Here is a 15,696-nt window from a genome sequence, read left to right as displayed (position 1 = left end):
AATTTGTTTTTCAATTTAATCATTTTTTTAACTATACAAATATCTACAAAATAAATAAATAAAAACACACATCACATACACATGTATTTTTACAATGTTATAATATTCATTCATTATTGAATAAGGTACACTTGCTTCAAATATATATATATATATATATATATATATATATATATATATATATATATATATATATTATAACTTTTATTGTATATAAAAAAATGCACTAGCAGAATATTTATCAATTGTCGTTGAAATTTGAGAATTTTTTTTCCTAATTCCATTTTTAATTTCTTCTCCTATTTTTACATCATACATTCAGACTCAGACAACACTTAATCTTAATCTTATCTTTTCTCCTATTAGCTCTTCATGCTACACCATTAATTCATATCTTTGCAGCATTAAGGTCTTAAAAGAACAAATACTGCAGATTATCATTACTTTAAATACCAAATAAAATTTCCAAGTGTTGTGTTTGTTTTTTTATGCAAAGATTTTGTGAAATTATCTTCATGTCTTTCTAAACTGATACTTTGAGCCGGCCACTGAATCTATAAGAGCCAAATCTCTGGATTAGCAATGTACAAATACATTAACTGTGTTTGCCCAATGCCTTTATAAACAGAAGCCTCTGCAGCATAGGAAAGTGGTGCCGCTAAGTTACCAATTTCCTTTACATTTTTTCAGTGTCTGTCAGTGTAGCACGTGACTCTGCAGTGAAATCTTCACTTCTCCCTCCCATGGCTTCCTCATTGTTCTTTGATGCATGAGCTTGGATAAAGATATTTACTTTGGCTGATTCTGGAAATGGGTTCTCGGATTCAGCTTCTGGGTCTCTGCTTTTGGTTTCACTTTGCATGCTTCAGCTTCAGTTTTGGTTCCAGAGTGGCTTTAGGAGGAGATGCAACTGTGAAAGGGACTGTTGCCATTGATGACAGAGCTGTGATTGGAACTATTGATGGTGATTTTGTCTGTGCAACTTTGGATTGGTGGCCTCCTGATAAATGTGATTATGGTAGATGCAGTTGGGGTCTTGCTTCTCTTCTCAATCTGGTATTTTTGCTTTCTTTTCTTCTTTTTCTGATGGCTGATGAATTTCTGGAAGATTGTATTTTTTTTTTTTTTGGCTACTTTCCTTTGTTAACATTCTCTGCTTAATGATTTTTTTTTGTTATTTTTGAAATGATGTTTGAATCTATCATGCATGTCTGCGATCTGCAAAGTAATTCCAGTAGAAAGAGAGAAATAATTATGTCTATGTTCTAAATGAATATTTCGTCAATTTGTGATTATTGTTTGTGGTGGTGAACAAGGTGATAAGATTCTCATCAAATCATGATGAGATTGTAGTATATACCTTTCTTTATTTGTTCTTAATAATCGATTTTTATTGACTCTGGCTTCCTCAAAGGTTTATGGAAATTCACATCTGGTTTGTGATTCTAGACTTCATTTTTTCAAAAGCGTGTTCATTTATTGATTAATTGTTTTAATGAGTTCACAAGCTTCCGCTTACAGTACCTTGCAAATCTTATACATCTTTTAATTATCATCTTTTTCAGGACCTCAACAACAAGATTTTTCTTAATGCAGTGAAAGGTAAGATATAATTTACATCTCTATTGTAATTGAATTTGGCAGGGATCCAATTCTTTCGTTGCTTTTTAATTTATTAGATGAATGCTTTGAGTTTTGAAAGCTTATCAAGGTACTGTTGTGCAGCCTTTTCACCTTTGAAACTCAGATTAGGTGGAAGTTTGCAAGACAAGGTAATATATGGCACTGAAGATTACCACCAACCTTGTACTCCTTTTGTTAAGAACACTTCTGAGATGTTTGGTTTCACGCAAGGGTGCCTCCCAATGAAAAGATGGGATGAACTCAACTACTTTTTTAAAAAAGCAGGGTAAAATTGAACTCTCACTGTGATATGCATGTGTGTTTTCAACCAACAAGATTCACCTTGTGGACAAAAAACACATTTCTAAAACATTTTTGAACTGTTTATTTCAGGGCTAAGATCATTTTTGGATTAAATGCTCTTGCTGGAAAATCAATTCACGGTAATTCTGCAACAGGACCTTGGAATTCCACCAATGCTGAGTCCTTCATCAGATACACGGTTCGAAATGGCTATACCATTTATGGATGGGAACTTGGTAAGCATATGCTGTTCTTATTACAATTTCCAAACCATAGTTACATAATTCTCTCAGTAACTATGTTTGCTGTGTACCGAATTCTCTGTACCACAATCTAAATACCAAGTTTTCTTTGAGGAAATTCTTATGGAAATCACTATCTTTATCAAAATTCTCAATGGCATGTTCTTCAATATTTTTATGTTGAAGGAAATAGATTTGACAGTTTCCCTAAAGAATGAATCATTCTGTTGTTCTATATTAAAGCATACTGAGCACTTGCCATTGATTGGCAGGCAATGAATTGAGTGGCAGTGGAGTTGGAACAAGCATTACAGCAGACCAATATGCTTCTGATTTTGCTGCTTTACGAGACATAGTTTACAATGCATATGCAAATACTGATTCTAAGCCACTAGTCATTGCACCTGGAGGGTTCTTTGATGCAACCTGGTTCAAGGAATTTATAACTAAATCTGGAAAAACTTTGGATGTGGTCACCCACCACATTTACAACCTTGGACCAGGTACTCCTCACCAAACAGGCAAATACTCATTATATCTTTCCACTTTCCATGACTTCGATTATATTTGAAGGCTGCTTTATCTCAATGTACAGGAGTTGATGAACACCTTGTGGAAAAAATTCTGGACCCTTCCTTTCTTGATAAGGAAGCTAGCACATTCAGTGGTCTCAAAAATATACTTGCAAGTACAGGTACCTCAGCAACAGCATGGGTTGGTGAGTCAGGAGGGGCCTACAATAGTGGTCATCATCTTGTATCAGATGCATTTGTTTACAGTTTCTGGTTAGTGACAAGCACCCTTTATTAATGAGGAACTAAAATCTCATGGAAGAAAAACTTACTAAATTTTTATGGTTACTAAAACTGAGTTTTGAGATATGTTAAAGAGATCAGAAACATATTTTAGCCTCAGAAATATTTTGGCTAATGTTATGATGTCACAAACAGGTATTTAGATCAGCTTGGCATGTCAGCTGCTTATGACACTAAAACATATTGCAGACAGAGTTTGATAGGAGGAAACTATGGTTTACTCAATACTACCAATTTCCTGCCAAATCCAGACTACTATAGGTACTAATAATTGACTTTCATAGTCTTGTTTATTTGCTCAAGTCATGAGATGGAAAAAAGGCCATATGACCACTTTGCAAGGGAGACATGCATTTTTCATGTCATAATTTCCATGTTCAAGAATGGGGAACATAATTGTGGACCCACATATGCATGGTTTACTTCATTATTATGAATAATTCTTCATGAGCTGAAATGAATCCACCAAATGTTCCATGCTTCATTAATTACTTGACACATAGTTTTTTGGCTTATACGGGAAGGACCCCACTATTCCAATAATACAATAGGTGATCCTTTTTCAAATAGATCCATACTATGTTTCTATGGTAATGTTCTTTTTTCTTTACAGTGCTCTTCTTTGGCATAGACTCATGGGAAGACATGTACTGTCAACTACCTTCTCTGGGACAAAAAAGATAAGAGCTTATGCACACTGTGCAAAGCAATCCGTGAGTAAATTTTTTATACACACACACATATACACTGGATAAACTTGTGAGTAAATACTTTGCAAGAGAAGAACAAGATTAAATAATGCAGAATTTAAGATGAACTTATGAACAAGTTCATTTAGATAAGTTGTATAAAAGTTGAAGTACAGAAGCTGGTTTTAATTTCTGTGATTGCTTTCTTATTTACGTATGTTTTGAGAATTTATCCCAAACAAAACCATAGAGACACAAACACACTATCTACGAAATGTTATTCATAGTTCTATCTTACAGAAGGGAATCACAGTACTGTTGATAAACCTAGACGGCAACACAAGTGTTGAAGCTGATGTAACCTTCGACAACAATGCAAAGAGTTTGAGGCTGAGAAAGATGTCTAGTCATTCAAACACGATGGAATTGCCTCTTGCAAGTGAAACTGCAAGAGAAGAGTACCATCTAACTCCACAGGATGGGAATATACATAGCCAAATCATGGTACTGAATGGAAAACCTCTGAGGGTAAACTCAGCTGGTGAAATTCCTCCTTTGGATCCTATATATGTGAACTCATCAGAACCAATAACTGTTGCACCTTTCTCTATTGTATTTGCCCATTTACCTGATGCTGTTGTTACTGCTTGCGGCTAGTTAGGTGGCACTAGGGGAAACCAAAATTGGTTTCACTTGGTGGTTTAGCAAATTACATGGAAAAAAATGTCTTAGTTTTCTTCATATGGCGGAGGAAGAGAAGCCAATTATTTAGGTTGAGAACTAGGATAATGATGATGGCTTTCTGCTATTACTCATTAAGTTCAATGTGATTACAGTTTGCAATTGTAAGTGACAAATTCAATTTCTTGCATCACTGAATGAGGCAAACCCTCTTTCACATGAATGATTGGTTTCTTTCTACAGCTATAATTCTCTTCTGACATGGAATAATATTTTGCTTTGCTTAATTACAGTTTTTACTACCTAAGCTTCTATTAAAAAAAATTTTGCTCAACAAAATTTCGTCCTGTTGTGTTCAAACTGTTTTTTATCTTCCTCTAATCAATGAAATTGCGTGAGTTGACGGACGAATTAAAAGATATTTGAGAAGAAAGAAGTAAATTGATTCATGAATTGGAAATGAGAAGATATAAGTGATCTTCAATGGCAGAATCTTTGGTTCATAGAGGTGTTATTCTGAGCTTGTTGATGGAAACAGACAGGATGTTTACTTGTAAAGACTAAGAGTCAATGAATAATGTGATATTTGTAAATAGTTGACTAAAAAAGTTTGATACATGTTAGGGGTGACAAAATGGGTCGGCCCGTCCGTTTTGGTCTGGCCCGTCTGTTGCCAGCCAAAATGGATCGGGCTGAGCTGGCCTGCCACCAATAAACGGGTTGGATATTGTAATCTGTTTTGTCTTAGAGCGGGCTAGCGGGCCGGCAGGCTAGCCCGTATCTTTTTTTTTAATTTTTGTTTATAAATCTATTATATATATATATAAATTTATTTATATAATATAAAAAAGTATTATTTTATAATTATTTTAAATTTTAAACATTAAAAAAGTTAAAAAAGTTAAAAAAAAGGGTTGGCGGGTCACGGTGGGCTGACCTGTTTTGGCCTACTAAAATGGTGGGCTAGGCGAGTCAAGTTACAGCAGGTTGACGAGTTGGAAATTTCAACCCGGTCCGTCCTTTTCTGGGCAGACTGGCAGGGCAGTCCAGTAGGCCGGCCCAACGTGTCTGGCCCGCTTTGACATTTTTACATGTGATGTAATTAAAGACCTATAAAAGATATATTATCAAATTTTATTTGTTAAATGATAATTGAAATATATATATATATATATATATATATATAAAATGAAAATTTGTTCAAAATTTAAGGTATTCTGAAGCACAATAATTTGGGTGTAGCACATATCCTTGTTATATATATAAATTCTTGCTACTACTTTAACATATAAGAAACCAAAAACACGTAACTTATAACAATCTTAGTTGATACATTTATTTAAAAGACTCGTTATGTAGAACCAAATAAAAATTCTATGCAAAATATGAACAAACTTGGCATGCACTATAACCTTAATATCATGTAATTGCTGGATCATAGAGTATCTTACAAATGATACAAAGAGTGTTTATCTTTGTAATTTTCGTACTTTGTGAAGTTATTTCTTAATAGGTGTTCAATTCTATATGTATTCTCTTAGAAGTTATCCTTGTAATTTTAAATAACTCTTTATTTAAGCCATAAAACGGTTAATTTTTTAGCAAAAACTATGACACTGACCATAATTTTTCAACTCTAGAAACACTTCAATAAAATAATGTGGAAAGAAAAAATAAATCATTATACCTTTCATGAATATTTAACTCACCTATTATTATAAGATAAATATAATCTAGAAAAGGATAAAAGATAAATAACAATTTTAGAAAAATAAGAGAAAGAAAACACTTAGGAAAAAATTAAATCAAATTACATGCATAAGAAAGAAGAGAGGACAAAAAAGAGACTTTTACATAACTCAATTCACTGAGTACTATTTTAGGATTTAAAAACTAATTAATTTGTAATTTAAGTAACATTAATTATTAAATTGTAGATTAAAAGAAAAGAAAAATTACGAGAACATCTTTAAACTTTTAAATTTCAAATTAAATGTTATCCCTTTATTATATAATACCAACACAACATTTTCAAACAATAAAAAATATCAAAATATTAAAAGACTATATTCCAGACATTTTATCACACAATAAAAGAATTCCAGACATTTTAATTTAAATTCATTGTAAATACATTTTACATAATCATTTAAAATAAGTAAAAATTACACGTATCTTGAAATATCAAGATGTCAAAATACATCTTAATATCTAACATGAGCTTTACATAAAATTAATTTTCCAAACCTACCTAATTACAAATTGGAAAGTAAATTTGTTGACTTTTATATTAACTTTTTAAAGTTATATTAATAATATTTGTTATTTTGTAACATTATAAAATAATTCACTCTTTATTTAATTATGAACTATCCATAATACTATATAATTATAATTTTTTCTAAGAACTAATCTAAAAATTTGTCATTAATTTATTGATTTGAAAATTGATGAAACATAATTCACGTGGTAGGTGTTAAGTTGATTTGGGGGTAAACCAAACCATTAGTTCCCGGAACCTTGACACTAACACAAACTCTAATCAAACAGAGGGATTTTGAGAAAAGTGAACAAAGCGAAACCGCGGAAGAAGAGATTCCTCACGCAGCGTTGGTTTTCTTCCCTTCTCTTGTGTTGCGCGTTCACATCACTTCCCTCTCTGCAAGCCAAGAATATATGCTCTTACATTCGTTCCTCTCTTTCTTTTTCTTCCGTTTTTTTTTTCTCTTTCGCTCCGCTCCGAGATCTACACAACGTTCTAGGTAATACCTACTATTTCTTCGTCGTTAATATTTCAATTTTTCGCTACGTTGTTAGCACGTGCAATTTTACGACGTCCTATATGCCTTTGTGTGTTTCTCCCTCTTTTTGATTAATTTTACTGCTGGTGTTGATCATCGTAATAATTGTGACTGTAATTACGAGAATCATAACGAGGTCGATAATTTAGTTCAGCTAGAAATTTTGAATGCTATAATTCGGGATTAAGTTGATGCATGGAAACAGTGGTAAAACGGTGTCGTTTGATTTGAGCTGGGGTCATTTTGGATTTTGTTGTTATTATGTGCAGTATCAACAGTTTGAGTTTCTCTGTTTTTGTTTTGTTTTGTTGTTCTGGTTGCTTTTTTCTTCCCCGGATTTCACTCAATGAGTCTGCTAGCATTATTATGCCTTTACTTTAAGAGCGGGTGTTCATTTTCTCTTGAAGACTTCACTCACCTACCAACATTTAGTTTGCACCTTAATCTAGACAATAGTTAGCCCTTTTTCTAGGCTGATTTTTCTTGAAAATATCAATTTGTTAGAACTTAAGTAGAGAACCCAACCCTAAAGACAATCCATTAAATAGGAGAGTCTCGGGACTTATTCACTTATCATAAGAAACTTCTTTTTTGCTTGGTGATGATGATGTTATTTTTGCAAATGAAATGTATTGCAAGTTACTTCTTGTTGTTGGTAAGCTCTTGTTAGAAGAGAATAAAATGATGCAGATTTGGGTTTCTAATCGTGCTATTTTATTTTAATTGGGATTGGGAAGTAGTAGTACCCTCTTTTTGTATGGATTGGTTACATGGATTAAAAGAGGCCATAATGTTCTATTGATGCCTTTTTGTTGTCCATTACTTAGTTCCGTGCAGCATGACAAATTGGAATGGAGACAGTATTAAAGATTAACTCGTTGTACTTTTATGCTTTTCAATTACTGAGGACAAGCTGTGGTATTCGCTATAACTAAGATGAGAATTGGAATGGATGCAGTATTGGGCAAATGCAACTGCTTGTGAAAATTGGGTAGCTAATTTGTGGAGTGACACACCCCTGGAACTTGGAAAGCTGTGCTAGTAATGGATCTTGATGGGGGGAGTTCGTCAACAGTTAGCACAGGAGTGCAGGAAATTCCAGGACGTTCAACACAACGTGGTGGTGAGTGTTACTTTCTTGGCAGATTTTCAACTATTTCTGACAGCTTAGACACTGCAAGCTTTTGCAATGCATTAATGGTTTTTCTAATAGATGATTTATATTTATATTTGGCAATTATATGATTAATGAATGAATCACTTTTTCTTTTGTTTAATTTGGACCTGTGTAATAATCTGGAAACTAAACAGGGTTTTGTCAGGAGAGTTCAGTTACTGGATTCTTTACATGAATTGAATGCTATTGAATATATATATATATATATATATATATATATTTTTTTTTTTTTTTTTTCTTTTTTTTTTATAATTTTGCCTCTTTTTGAAGCATGATATAAGAATGAAACTGTAACTTATTTCATCACTAGTAACAATAATCAAAATGCAGATATTGGTTATCACTATCAGCAGTTACGAAGAAGAATAGAAGATATTGTATTTACTTGTCCTCCTTAAAGCATAAGTTTTTGTTGTAGAGGGAGAGGAAGAGAGAGAGTGAGCTAATCTAGTGAGTTTTGAGAATGAAAAGGCTTATTCAATTGGTACGTATATTATACAAACAAATTTTCGTAATAAACTTAGGGCTTCTTTGGACAAGCTTCTCCATAAGCATTTCTAGGAGAAAAAGAAGAAACAGATGAATGAGCTTCTCCATCAGCTAAAATTAACTTATGCACAAGTTAAAAATAAAAATTTGGAGAAGTTATATGAAAGAAATTCTACAAATAAGCTTATGCACAAACTAATTTTAGCTCATGGAGAAACCCCCTTTCATTTTTTCCATCTTATTTTTCTCTTCCAGAAGTACTTATGGAGAAACCTATATGTTAAAATTGTGCTTGTTATTGTATTGTACTCCTCTCTTCTAGCCAAGAGTTGAGCAAGAAGTAGAAAATAGTTGCTAGATCCAGTGCTAAAGCTAAGTACCGAGTTATGGCAGCAATTACATGGCTGAAACAACTTCTTCATCTGTTAAAATCTGGAGATAAACAGGATACTTGACTATTATGTTGCAATGAAGTTGTTGTTTAAATTGCATCAAACCCAATCTTCCATGAGCGAACTAAAAACATAAAGATTTGATTGTCATTTTTGTGGGAGAGAAGGTGCTTTTTGGAGAAATCATCACTGACTTTGCCAACTGTAGTGACCAACATTAAGACATGCTCACTGAATCCATACTCTCGTATTGATCACATTTGTATAACAAGCTTGACTCATATGACATGTATGCTCTAACTTCAAGGGAGTGTAGAAGATATGATTTGGACTCAGTAGTTAAGGAAATATGAACAACTGATAATTAGTATATTCTCCATTATTAGTTTTCCCTATATTATGCTTTGAATGATTATATAAATAACGGATTTACATGTGCGTGATTAAATACAAAATTCGCAACCACAGAGAGACTCTGTATACAACTTTCATAAAGCTACTTTTTCGGTGTATGTAAGGGTTGAGTGTTATAGGATATAACTTTCCCTTGTATTGTACTCTTCTCTTTCCATATATATATATATATATAATAAACATCAGCTGAGCACAACTACCCACTGATTTTTTTATCATACATAAATTCAAAGGACCCTTAGTTGAAATTAGTTCCTAGGCTAATATTAATTGAGTGCAACTTCCTAGATACTAATACCCATAAACACTTAATACATATATAATCATGTGATTACATGAATCTTCTATTTACTAAGTACATTAAGTATCATTATTCCAACATTTTGACTGACTTTTTCAATCATATAGCTGTAATGGTGACAGAAAAATTGTTTTCATTTATTTCAACAAAAATAGTCTTTTACCAATTTATTTCAGTACTTTTTTTTTTCTATTTTAGCTATTGAACTGTTTTATTTCTTTGGTTCCTGATCGCCACCCCCCCAAACCCCCCTCTTTCTTCCCCTTTTTATTGTTGAAACTTGTACTGATTGCTATTTTGATGGTTTTGCAGCATTCTATCAGTTTACACAGCAGAACCTTCCAGCATGTAAACCTGTGCTTACACCTGCAGCAGTTAGTTCTTTGACAAAACTTGAATATTTCATGACACCTTATTCTATGAAATGCATGTACTAAGTCTTAATCAATTTCTATGCAGATCATCGCTACATTTCTATTGATGAGTTTCATTTTCATTCCTATTGGACTTGTTACACTTCGTGCCTCAAACAGTGTACGAATAATTTCTACTTTCTTGATATTAGAACCAATTTTTTTTCCTGTCTCCCCCTAAATCTTCCTGTTTTCTAAAATATATTTATTTGACCTATTTATTTGTAGGTTGTTGAAATTGTTGATAGGTATGACATGGATTGTGTACCTGAAGAATATAGAAATAACAAGGTCGCATATATTAAAGATGACTTAATCACCAAAAACTGTTCACGATTCTTAAAGGTGATAGTTCAATTTACGATTTATTACATCATATACTGATTGTTGCTTCAGTGTTCAGTAATTTTTAGTTAAATAGATCAGTGACACTTAGTTCTTAATTTTCCTTGACTGATTGGCTGGCTTCCTCTTAACATCTTTGACATAGGATTCACAAAACTCTTTAGTGACATTCCCATACCGTAGTTCTTTCAGAAGTTGCATTGCATGACCATGTAGAGTGGTTAAAACTTGTGTACTTAAAATTGAGCTAGTTATCTGTTTTCTGCATTTATCTTGTTATTACGATCTATGAAGAATCTTCCACCCTTCAAGAGAAAAGATTATACGTGCTGATGTAGATATTATGAATCGTGGAAATCATATCTGGTAGCACATGGTGATGGGTTTTGACATTGTTCAAAAGGACATGGTATAATACTATATTATATTTTCTTACATGTATTATTACTTCATTTTCATAACATTTTTGGTGTGCTTTTTGCTCCCTCATTTAATTGGGAAGAATAATTTGGGGCTGGAAGCTAAAATGCTAATATCTTGCCAAAAGAATTATCAATAAAGTTGATTTTTTACCACCTCTTGATTACGTTTATAATCTGTGTAGGTACTTAAGCCAATGAAAGCACCAATTTATATCTATTACCAGCTTGATAACTATTACCAAAACCACCGACGGTGAGGATTCTTTGTTTTCTTGTTTTCAAATACAATGATTAAGTCTTTAGAATAAGTACTATTTGTCAAGGTCTCCAAATCATCATTCAACTTCAGATCTTGTCTATTTATACTTTCTCTTTCACATTGATCTCCTTTTATTTATTTGTTTGTGTTTTGGTCAATACACCAGCCATTTTTTTTATCATTTGCTGGTTTCTCATTGTTGGAAATAGATTATTGTGCAACTGTATATATTAAATTGATCAAACCTGAATGTATGCCCTGCTATATTTTCTTGCTTTCGTCAAATCAATTTGCACTATTAATTTATATTTGAACATATTGACATTTCTCCAAAGCAATTCTGGATTTATTTTGAAGTTTCATTTTCTACCTCTACTAATTATTAGGAAAAAATGCATAATTATAGCTTCTGTGTATAGCCATATTCAACTCATAGGTTCAATTAGTCCTGGCAGTAAGTCCTTCCCTTAAGCGAACGTACTAAATCTTAAACCATTGAAGAATCATATTTTCTTTTTTGTTTTTCCCAATTCTTAAATGAAAAATTAATAAAATAACCTGCAGAACATAACATGTTCTATGTTTTCTGTACACAATAACTTCATGATCCAAGCAACATTACAAACCAAGCTTGTTGATTTCATGATTCATAGACTTTGAAAGTCTGAAGAATCCAGTTATTCTTTGGCGGCTCAATTTTCTTGTATGGATTCAGGAAAATCATAGCCTCTAGCCTAATATATTGACAAATTTAGGAAATCTTAAAAGTTCTTTAAATAAATCTAATCCAGGATGCTGGTAAGTGGGAATTTACTACTTTGATATTAACAATTGATGATCTCTTTAATCTTTTCCATCCAGATCATAAAAAATATCCAGTCATCCCCCCTAATATAAAATGTCTATCTTTGCATAATACTTTTTCTTTCAAAATTAATTGATGTTAATCAGTTTCAAAATGGTTGAGTAACTTGTATGTCTTGTACTGTAAGATCAGACATATAGTTGTGAGGCCTGTTGAAGTTCAGCAACTGATTGAACATAATACCAGTAACTGGATGATGTCTCTTTTTATGGCTTTTGTTCATGTTTCTTAACAGAACTTGGGTTTTGAGTACTTGTTTTCAAGATTCGAAATATGCTCTGTTCTGCCTATTTCTTACTTTTACTTTTTAAATTAAGCAATGATAAAAAATAATATTTTAGTTTGATGGTTTGGATTTAGTAACAATTAATGATCAAACCTTTTTGATATTGATTACTCACTTAATTGAAGGACCTTTGTAACATTAACTTGAGTTTAAGGATTAATTCGGCTTAAGTAAAAGTCAAAGATGCTTACATGCAAAGGGCACAGAATTTAACGTCTTTTTTGCACTATTTTCTTAGTTGTCTTTTAATTATTTGAGCAACAGGTCATCCCAACCATTGTTAATTTTTTAAATTATTTCTGTTTTAGTCATGTTTTTTATTTGTCTTTGAATTTAATCTAATGTACTCCAGCAGAAAGAATTTCAGGTTCAGTATAGATCTTTTAAGTTAGAGTCTATACCGTAAAATGTTATAAATTCAACTATGTAATTTTGTTTCTCCACTGTTCACTCAAACTTTCAAAATTTGTTCAGGTATGTCAAAAGTAGAAGTGACCTGCAGCTCTTACATGGACTTGGATACAATGACACCAGTTCTTGTAAACCTTTAGAGTCCTCCCATAATCTTCCAGTTGTACCTTGTGGGTTGATAGCGTGGAGTTTGTTCAATGATACATATAAATTCAGTCGTGGGCCATCAGAGTTGAAGGTCAATAGGAAGAATATTGCTTGGAAAAGTGATCGTGATCATAAATTTGGAAAACATGTTTACCCATTTAATTTTCAAAATGGGACTTTGATTGGAGGTGGAAAGCTGGATCCAAGTATTCCTGTGAGTTTGAAGCTTTTGAACTGCATATTGAGCTTTTCCTATTGACATCCTGTCTTGCTGTGACCAAGTTCCGTATTTGGATTTGAAATATCTTTTTTTGACCTGCATTTCAATGCATTTTTCCTTTTATTCATATATTTAACAGTGTTCTATAGGAGTTAAATGATAGGCTTAATTACACATTTTGGTCACCTTACTATCATCATTTTTCAAATTTGGTTCCTACATTTTTTTTTCTCCACAAATTTGATTCCTTTTTAATTATGTGATTTTGGTCCTTCCATTAACTTGACATCAATATTGATGTTGCAGTGCATGAGTGTCATGTTAGCACTTCTGTTTAATACTGAATGTCAAGTTAATAGATGTTGCATAACTAAAATAGTGGAAGGACTAAATTTGAGAAAGAGAATAAGGGAGGCCAAAAAGTCCGATTAAACCTAATAGAGATACTTATGCATTGTGCTGCTGATTTTCACTTTTTCTTGTGTGGAGTGAGGGAGGGTGGGCGTGGCGGTGATAAAATCAGTTTCACCTTCACCACCTTCACCCTCCTCTCTTTATTTTTTCCTTTTGGCCTGAAAACAGTCGCACTAATAGAGAGCATACGCACCAGTGAAATATTAATATTTAGTACCATATAGTTTGGTCAAACTATATGGTACTATTAATTTCTTCTTAATTTTCTATATGCACTTATTTTGGTGATATATTTTCTCGTGTTCTGATTCTAATGCATTCTGATTCCCATATATCAGCTTGGTGATCAAGAAGATCTCATTGTTTGGATGAGGACTGCTGCTCTCCCCAGCTTCAGAAAGTTATATGGTAGAATTGAAGAGGACTTGGATGTAGATGATGTTATAGTAGTCCACCTGCAAAATAACTATAACACTTACAGTTTTGGTGGAAAGAAGAAGCTTGTTCTGTCAACATCAAGCTGGTTGGGTGGAAAAAATGACTTCCTTGGAGTTGCAAATTTATTTGTTGGCGCCTTTTGCATATTCATCTCCATCGTCTTCCTGTTGCTTCATATGAAAAATCCTAGGTAATTTCTAGATGCTTTTTGATTATTTTGTTCACATGAAACCACTTATGCAGTTGCTTAGAGGATGTTGAACTCTGCTAGTTTTTTGTTTGTCTAATGCTTACTTACTGCATTAGAGCCTTTTACTTTTCTTTTTCTGTTGCCTTTTCATTTAAGATCTTTTGAGCTTTTCTTCACACATAATCATGCTAGGAATAGTAGTTTGACTTGTGTAAAGGTTAATAATATGTTTTAAGCCGGTGGTGTAATATGATTTACTACTTCTATACATTATTAGCAGATTAGACTAATATTCTGAGGCAGGACCGAGAGTCCTTTTAAATGAAATTGTGAGTAAATATTTATACAGTTTATTGTGAAGTCATGAAAATATTAGAAACTGAAGATTTGGAAACTTCTTACATAGATTATCCAAGAAAGCATGTTCTGATCATTCTGCTATTCTATATTTTGAAATAGATTGTCCCAACATTTTTTGAACTTGCTTTCACTTACCATTGATGCTTCTTTTTAGGACAGACCTTATGGGGACATGGCCTACCTATCTTGGAATAGGAAAAACATTGCTAGCTGATAAAGGACATGGTATGGTACACTGGTGGTTGTACTTTTCTTAATGCGATGCACAAGATACATACACTTGCTATTAAAAACTTCTGTATTTAATTGTAAATGATGAGGCAGAGCAAGCATCTTCTTTTGGTTTAACTATTATGGAAATGAGCCTTTAGGAATGGGATAGTTGAGAGCTTGGGTATTTGCATGAGGTCATGAATCAAACCTCAGCATTGCCATTGTACACAAAAGACAATATATTGAAATAGAAACCGTATATGGTCTTTTGTATTTTGCAGCATATTTTTACAGAACAGGACCTACCACTCTTACGTGGCAGTATTCTAAACTAGATAGGATCTTATAAAAGGATTGTTTAGCTTCTCAGAGCATTTTACCAATGGCAGAAACGGAAAGCTGGTATGTTTTCTTTAGATATTTTTCTTTATTTGATACAATCACTTGCTTGATTAATTGCTTGTTGAAACATAACATTCTTTAGAAATTCTTATACAGTCATTCTAATTCAACTGTGAGTGCATTAAGTACAAATCCGATCAAGCATTGTTTCCCGGTAATTAATAGCTGTGAACTGCATTCATAAATATGGTATGACCCTTTTATAGTTTTTTTTAATCAGTAAATTATATTTATATATTTATATATTGAAGTGCTTGGAAGTACTTGAATCCGTATAGAAAAGATATATACAATGATTTCATAATCTTAGGTCTCCATGGTCTTTGATAAGACCTACACATTTTAAAAGAAAAACCTATCTATATATCATTTCGGGTCATGACA

At 32.7% G+C, this 15,696-nt stretch overlaps 2 protein-coding genes across 6 annotated transcripts; both read left to right on the top strand.

The window, feature by feature from the left end:
• Nucleotides 1-397: 397 nt before the first annotated feature.
• LOC114164379 (heparanase-like protein 3) lies at nucleotides 398-4,602 on the top strand. Its single transcript, XM_028049030.1, has 9 exons — nucleotides 398-1,056; nucleotides 1,566-1,602; nucleotides 1,726-1,909; nucleotides 2,017-2,162; nucleotides 2,441-2,671; nucleotides 2,764-2,953; nucleotides 3,119-3,244; nucleotides 3,597-3,696; nucleotides 3,973-4,602. Exons 1-9 carry the CDS (start codon nucleotides 811-813, stop codon nucleotides 4,327-4,329), a joined length of 1,617 nt encoding a protein of 538 aa, XP_027904831.1. The 5' UTR covers nucleotides 398-810; the 3' UTR covers nucleotides 4,330-4,602.
• Nucleotides 4,603-6,847: 2,245 nt separating this feature from the next.
• Nucleotides 6,848-15,326, top strand: LOC114164125 (putative ALA-interacting subunit 2). 5 transcript variants are annotated; one of them, XM_028048658.1, is made up of 10 exons: nucleotides 6,848-7,115; nucleotides 7,982-8,031; nucleotides 8,113-8,277; nucleotides 10,240-10,301; nucleotides 10,387-10,461; nucleotides 10,569-10,685; nucleotides 11,290-11,360; nucleotides 12,992-13,289; nucleotides 14,048-14,337; nucleotides 14,852-15,326. In XM_028048658.1, the coding sequence occupies exons 3-10, from the start codon at nucleotides 8,199-8,201 to the stop codon at nucleotides 14,952-14,954; spliced, it is 1,095 nt and encodes a 364-aa protein (XP_027904459.1). In that variant the 5' UTR covers nucleotides 6,848-7,115; nucleotides 7,982-8,031; nucleotides 8,113-8,198; the 3' UTR covers nucleotides 14,955-15,326. The 5 variants fall into 5 exon arrangements, with proteins under 5 accessions (XP_027904459.1, XP_027904456.1, XP_027904458.1 ...); XM_028048655.1 differs by lacking the exon at nucleotides 7,982-8,031; XM_028048657.1 differs by lacking the exon at nucleotides 7,982-8,031 and having other exon boundaries at nucleotides 8,062-8,277.
• The last annotated feature ends 370 nt before the right edge of the window (nucleotides 15,327-15,696 follow it).

Source organism: Vigna unguiculata, chromosome 9, assembly GCF_004118075.2.
Source record: "Vigna unguiculata cultivar IT97K-499-35 chromosome 9, ASM411807v1, whole genome shotgun sequence".
Taxonomy (NCBI): Eukaryota; Viridiplantae; Streptophyta; class Magnoliopsida; order Fabales; family Fabaceae; genus Vigna; species Vigna unguiculata.
The sequence above is the reverse complement of the archived record's forward strand: the minus strand, read 5'-3'. Positions and strand labels throughout refer to the sequence as shown.

Coding starts and splice junctions, on each gene's coding strand:
- LOC114164125 (XM_028048655.1), top strand. CDS start 8,199: ATGGATCTTGATGGGGGGAGTTCGTCAACAGTTAGCACAGGAGTGCAG. Junction 10,462..10,568: donor CACTTCGTGCCTCAAACAGT/GTACGAATAATT, acceptor ATTTATTTGTAG/GTTGTTGAAATTGTTGATAG. Junction 13,290..14,047: donor AGCTGGATCCAAGTATTCCT/GTGAGTTTGAAG, acceptor CCCATATATCAG/CTTGGTGATCAAGAAGATCT.
- LOC114164379 (XM_028049030.1), top strand. CDS start 811: ATGGGTTCTCGGATTCAGCTTCTGGGTCTCTGCTTTTGGTTTCACTTT. Junction 1,603..1,725: donor TTTTCTTAATGCAGTGAAAG/GTAAGATATAAT, acceptor ACTGTTGTGCAG/CCTTTTCACCTTTGAAACTC. Junction 3,245..3,596: donor CCAAATCCAGACTACTATAG/GTACTAATAATT, acceptor TTTTCTTTACAG/TGCTCTTCTTTGGCATAGAC.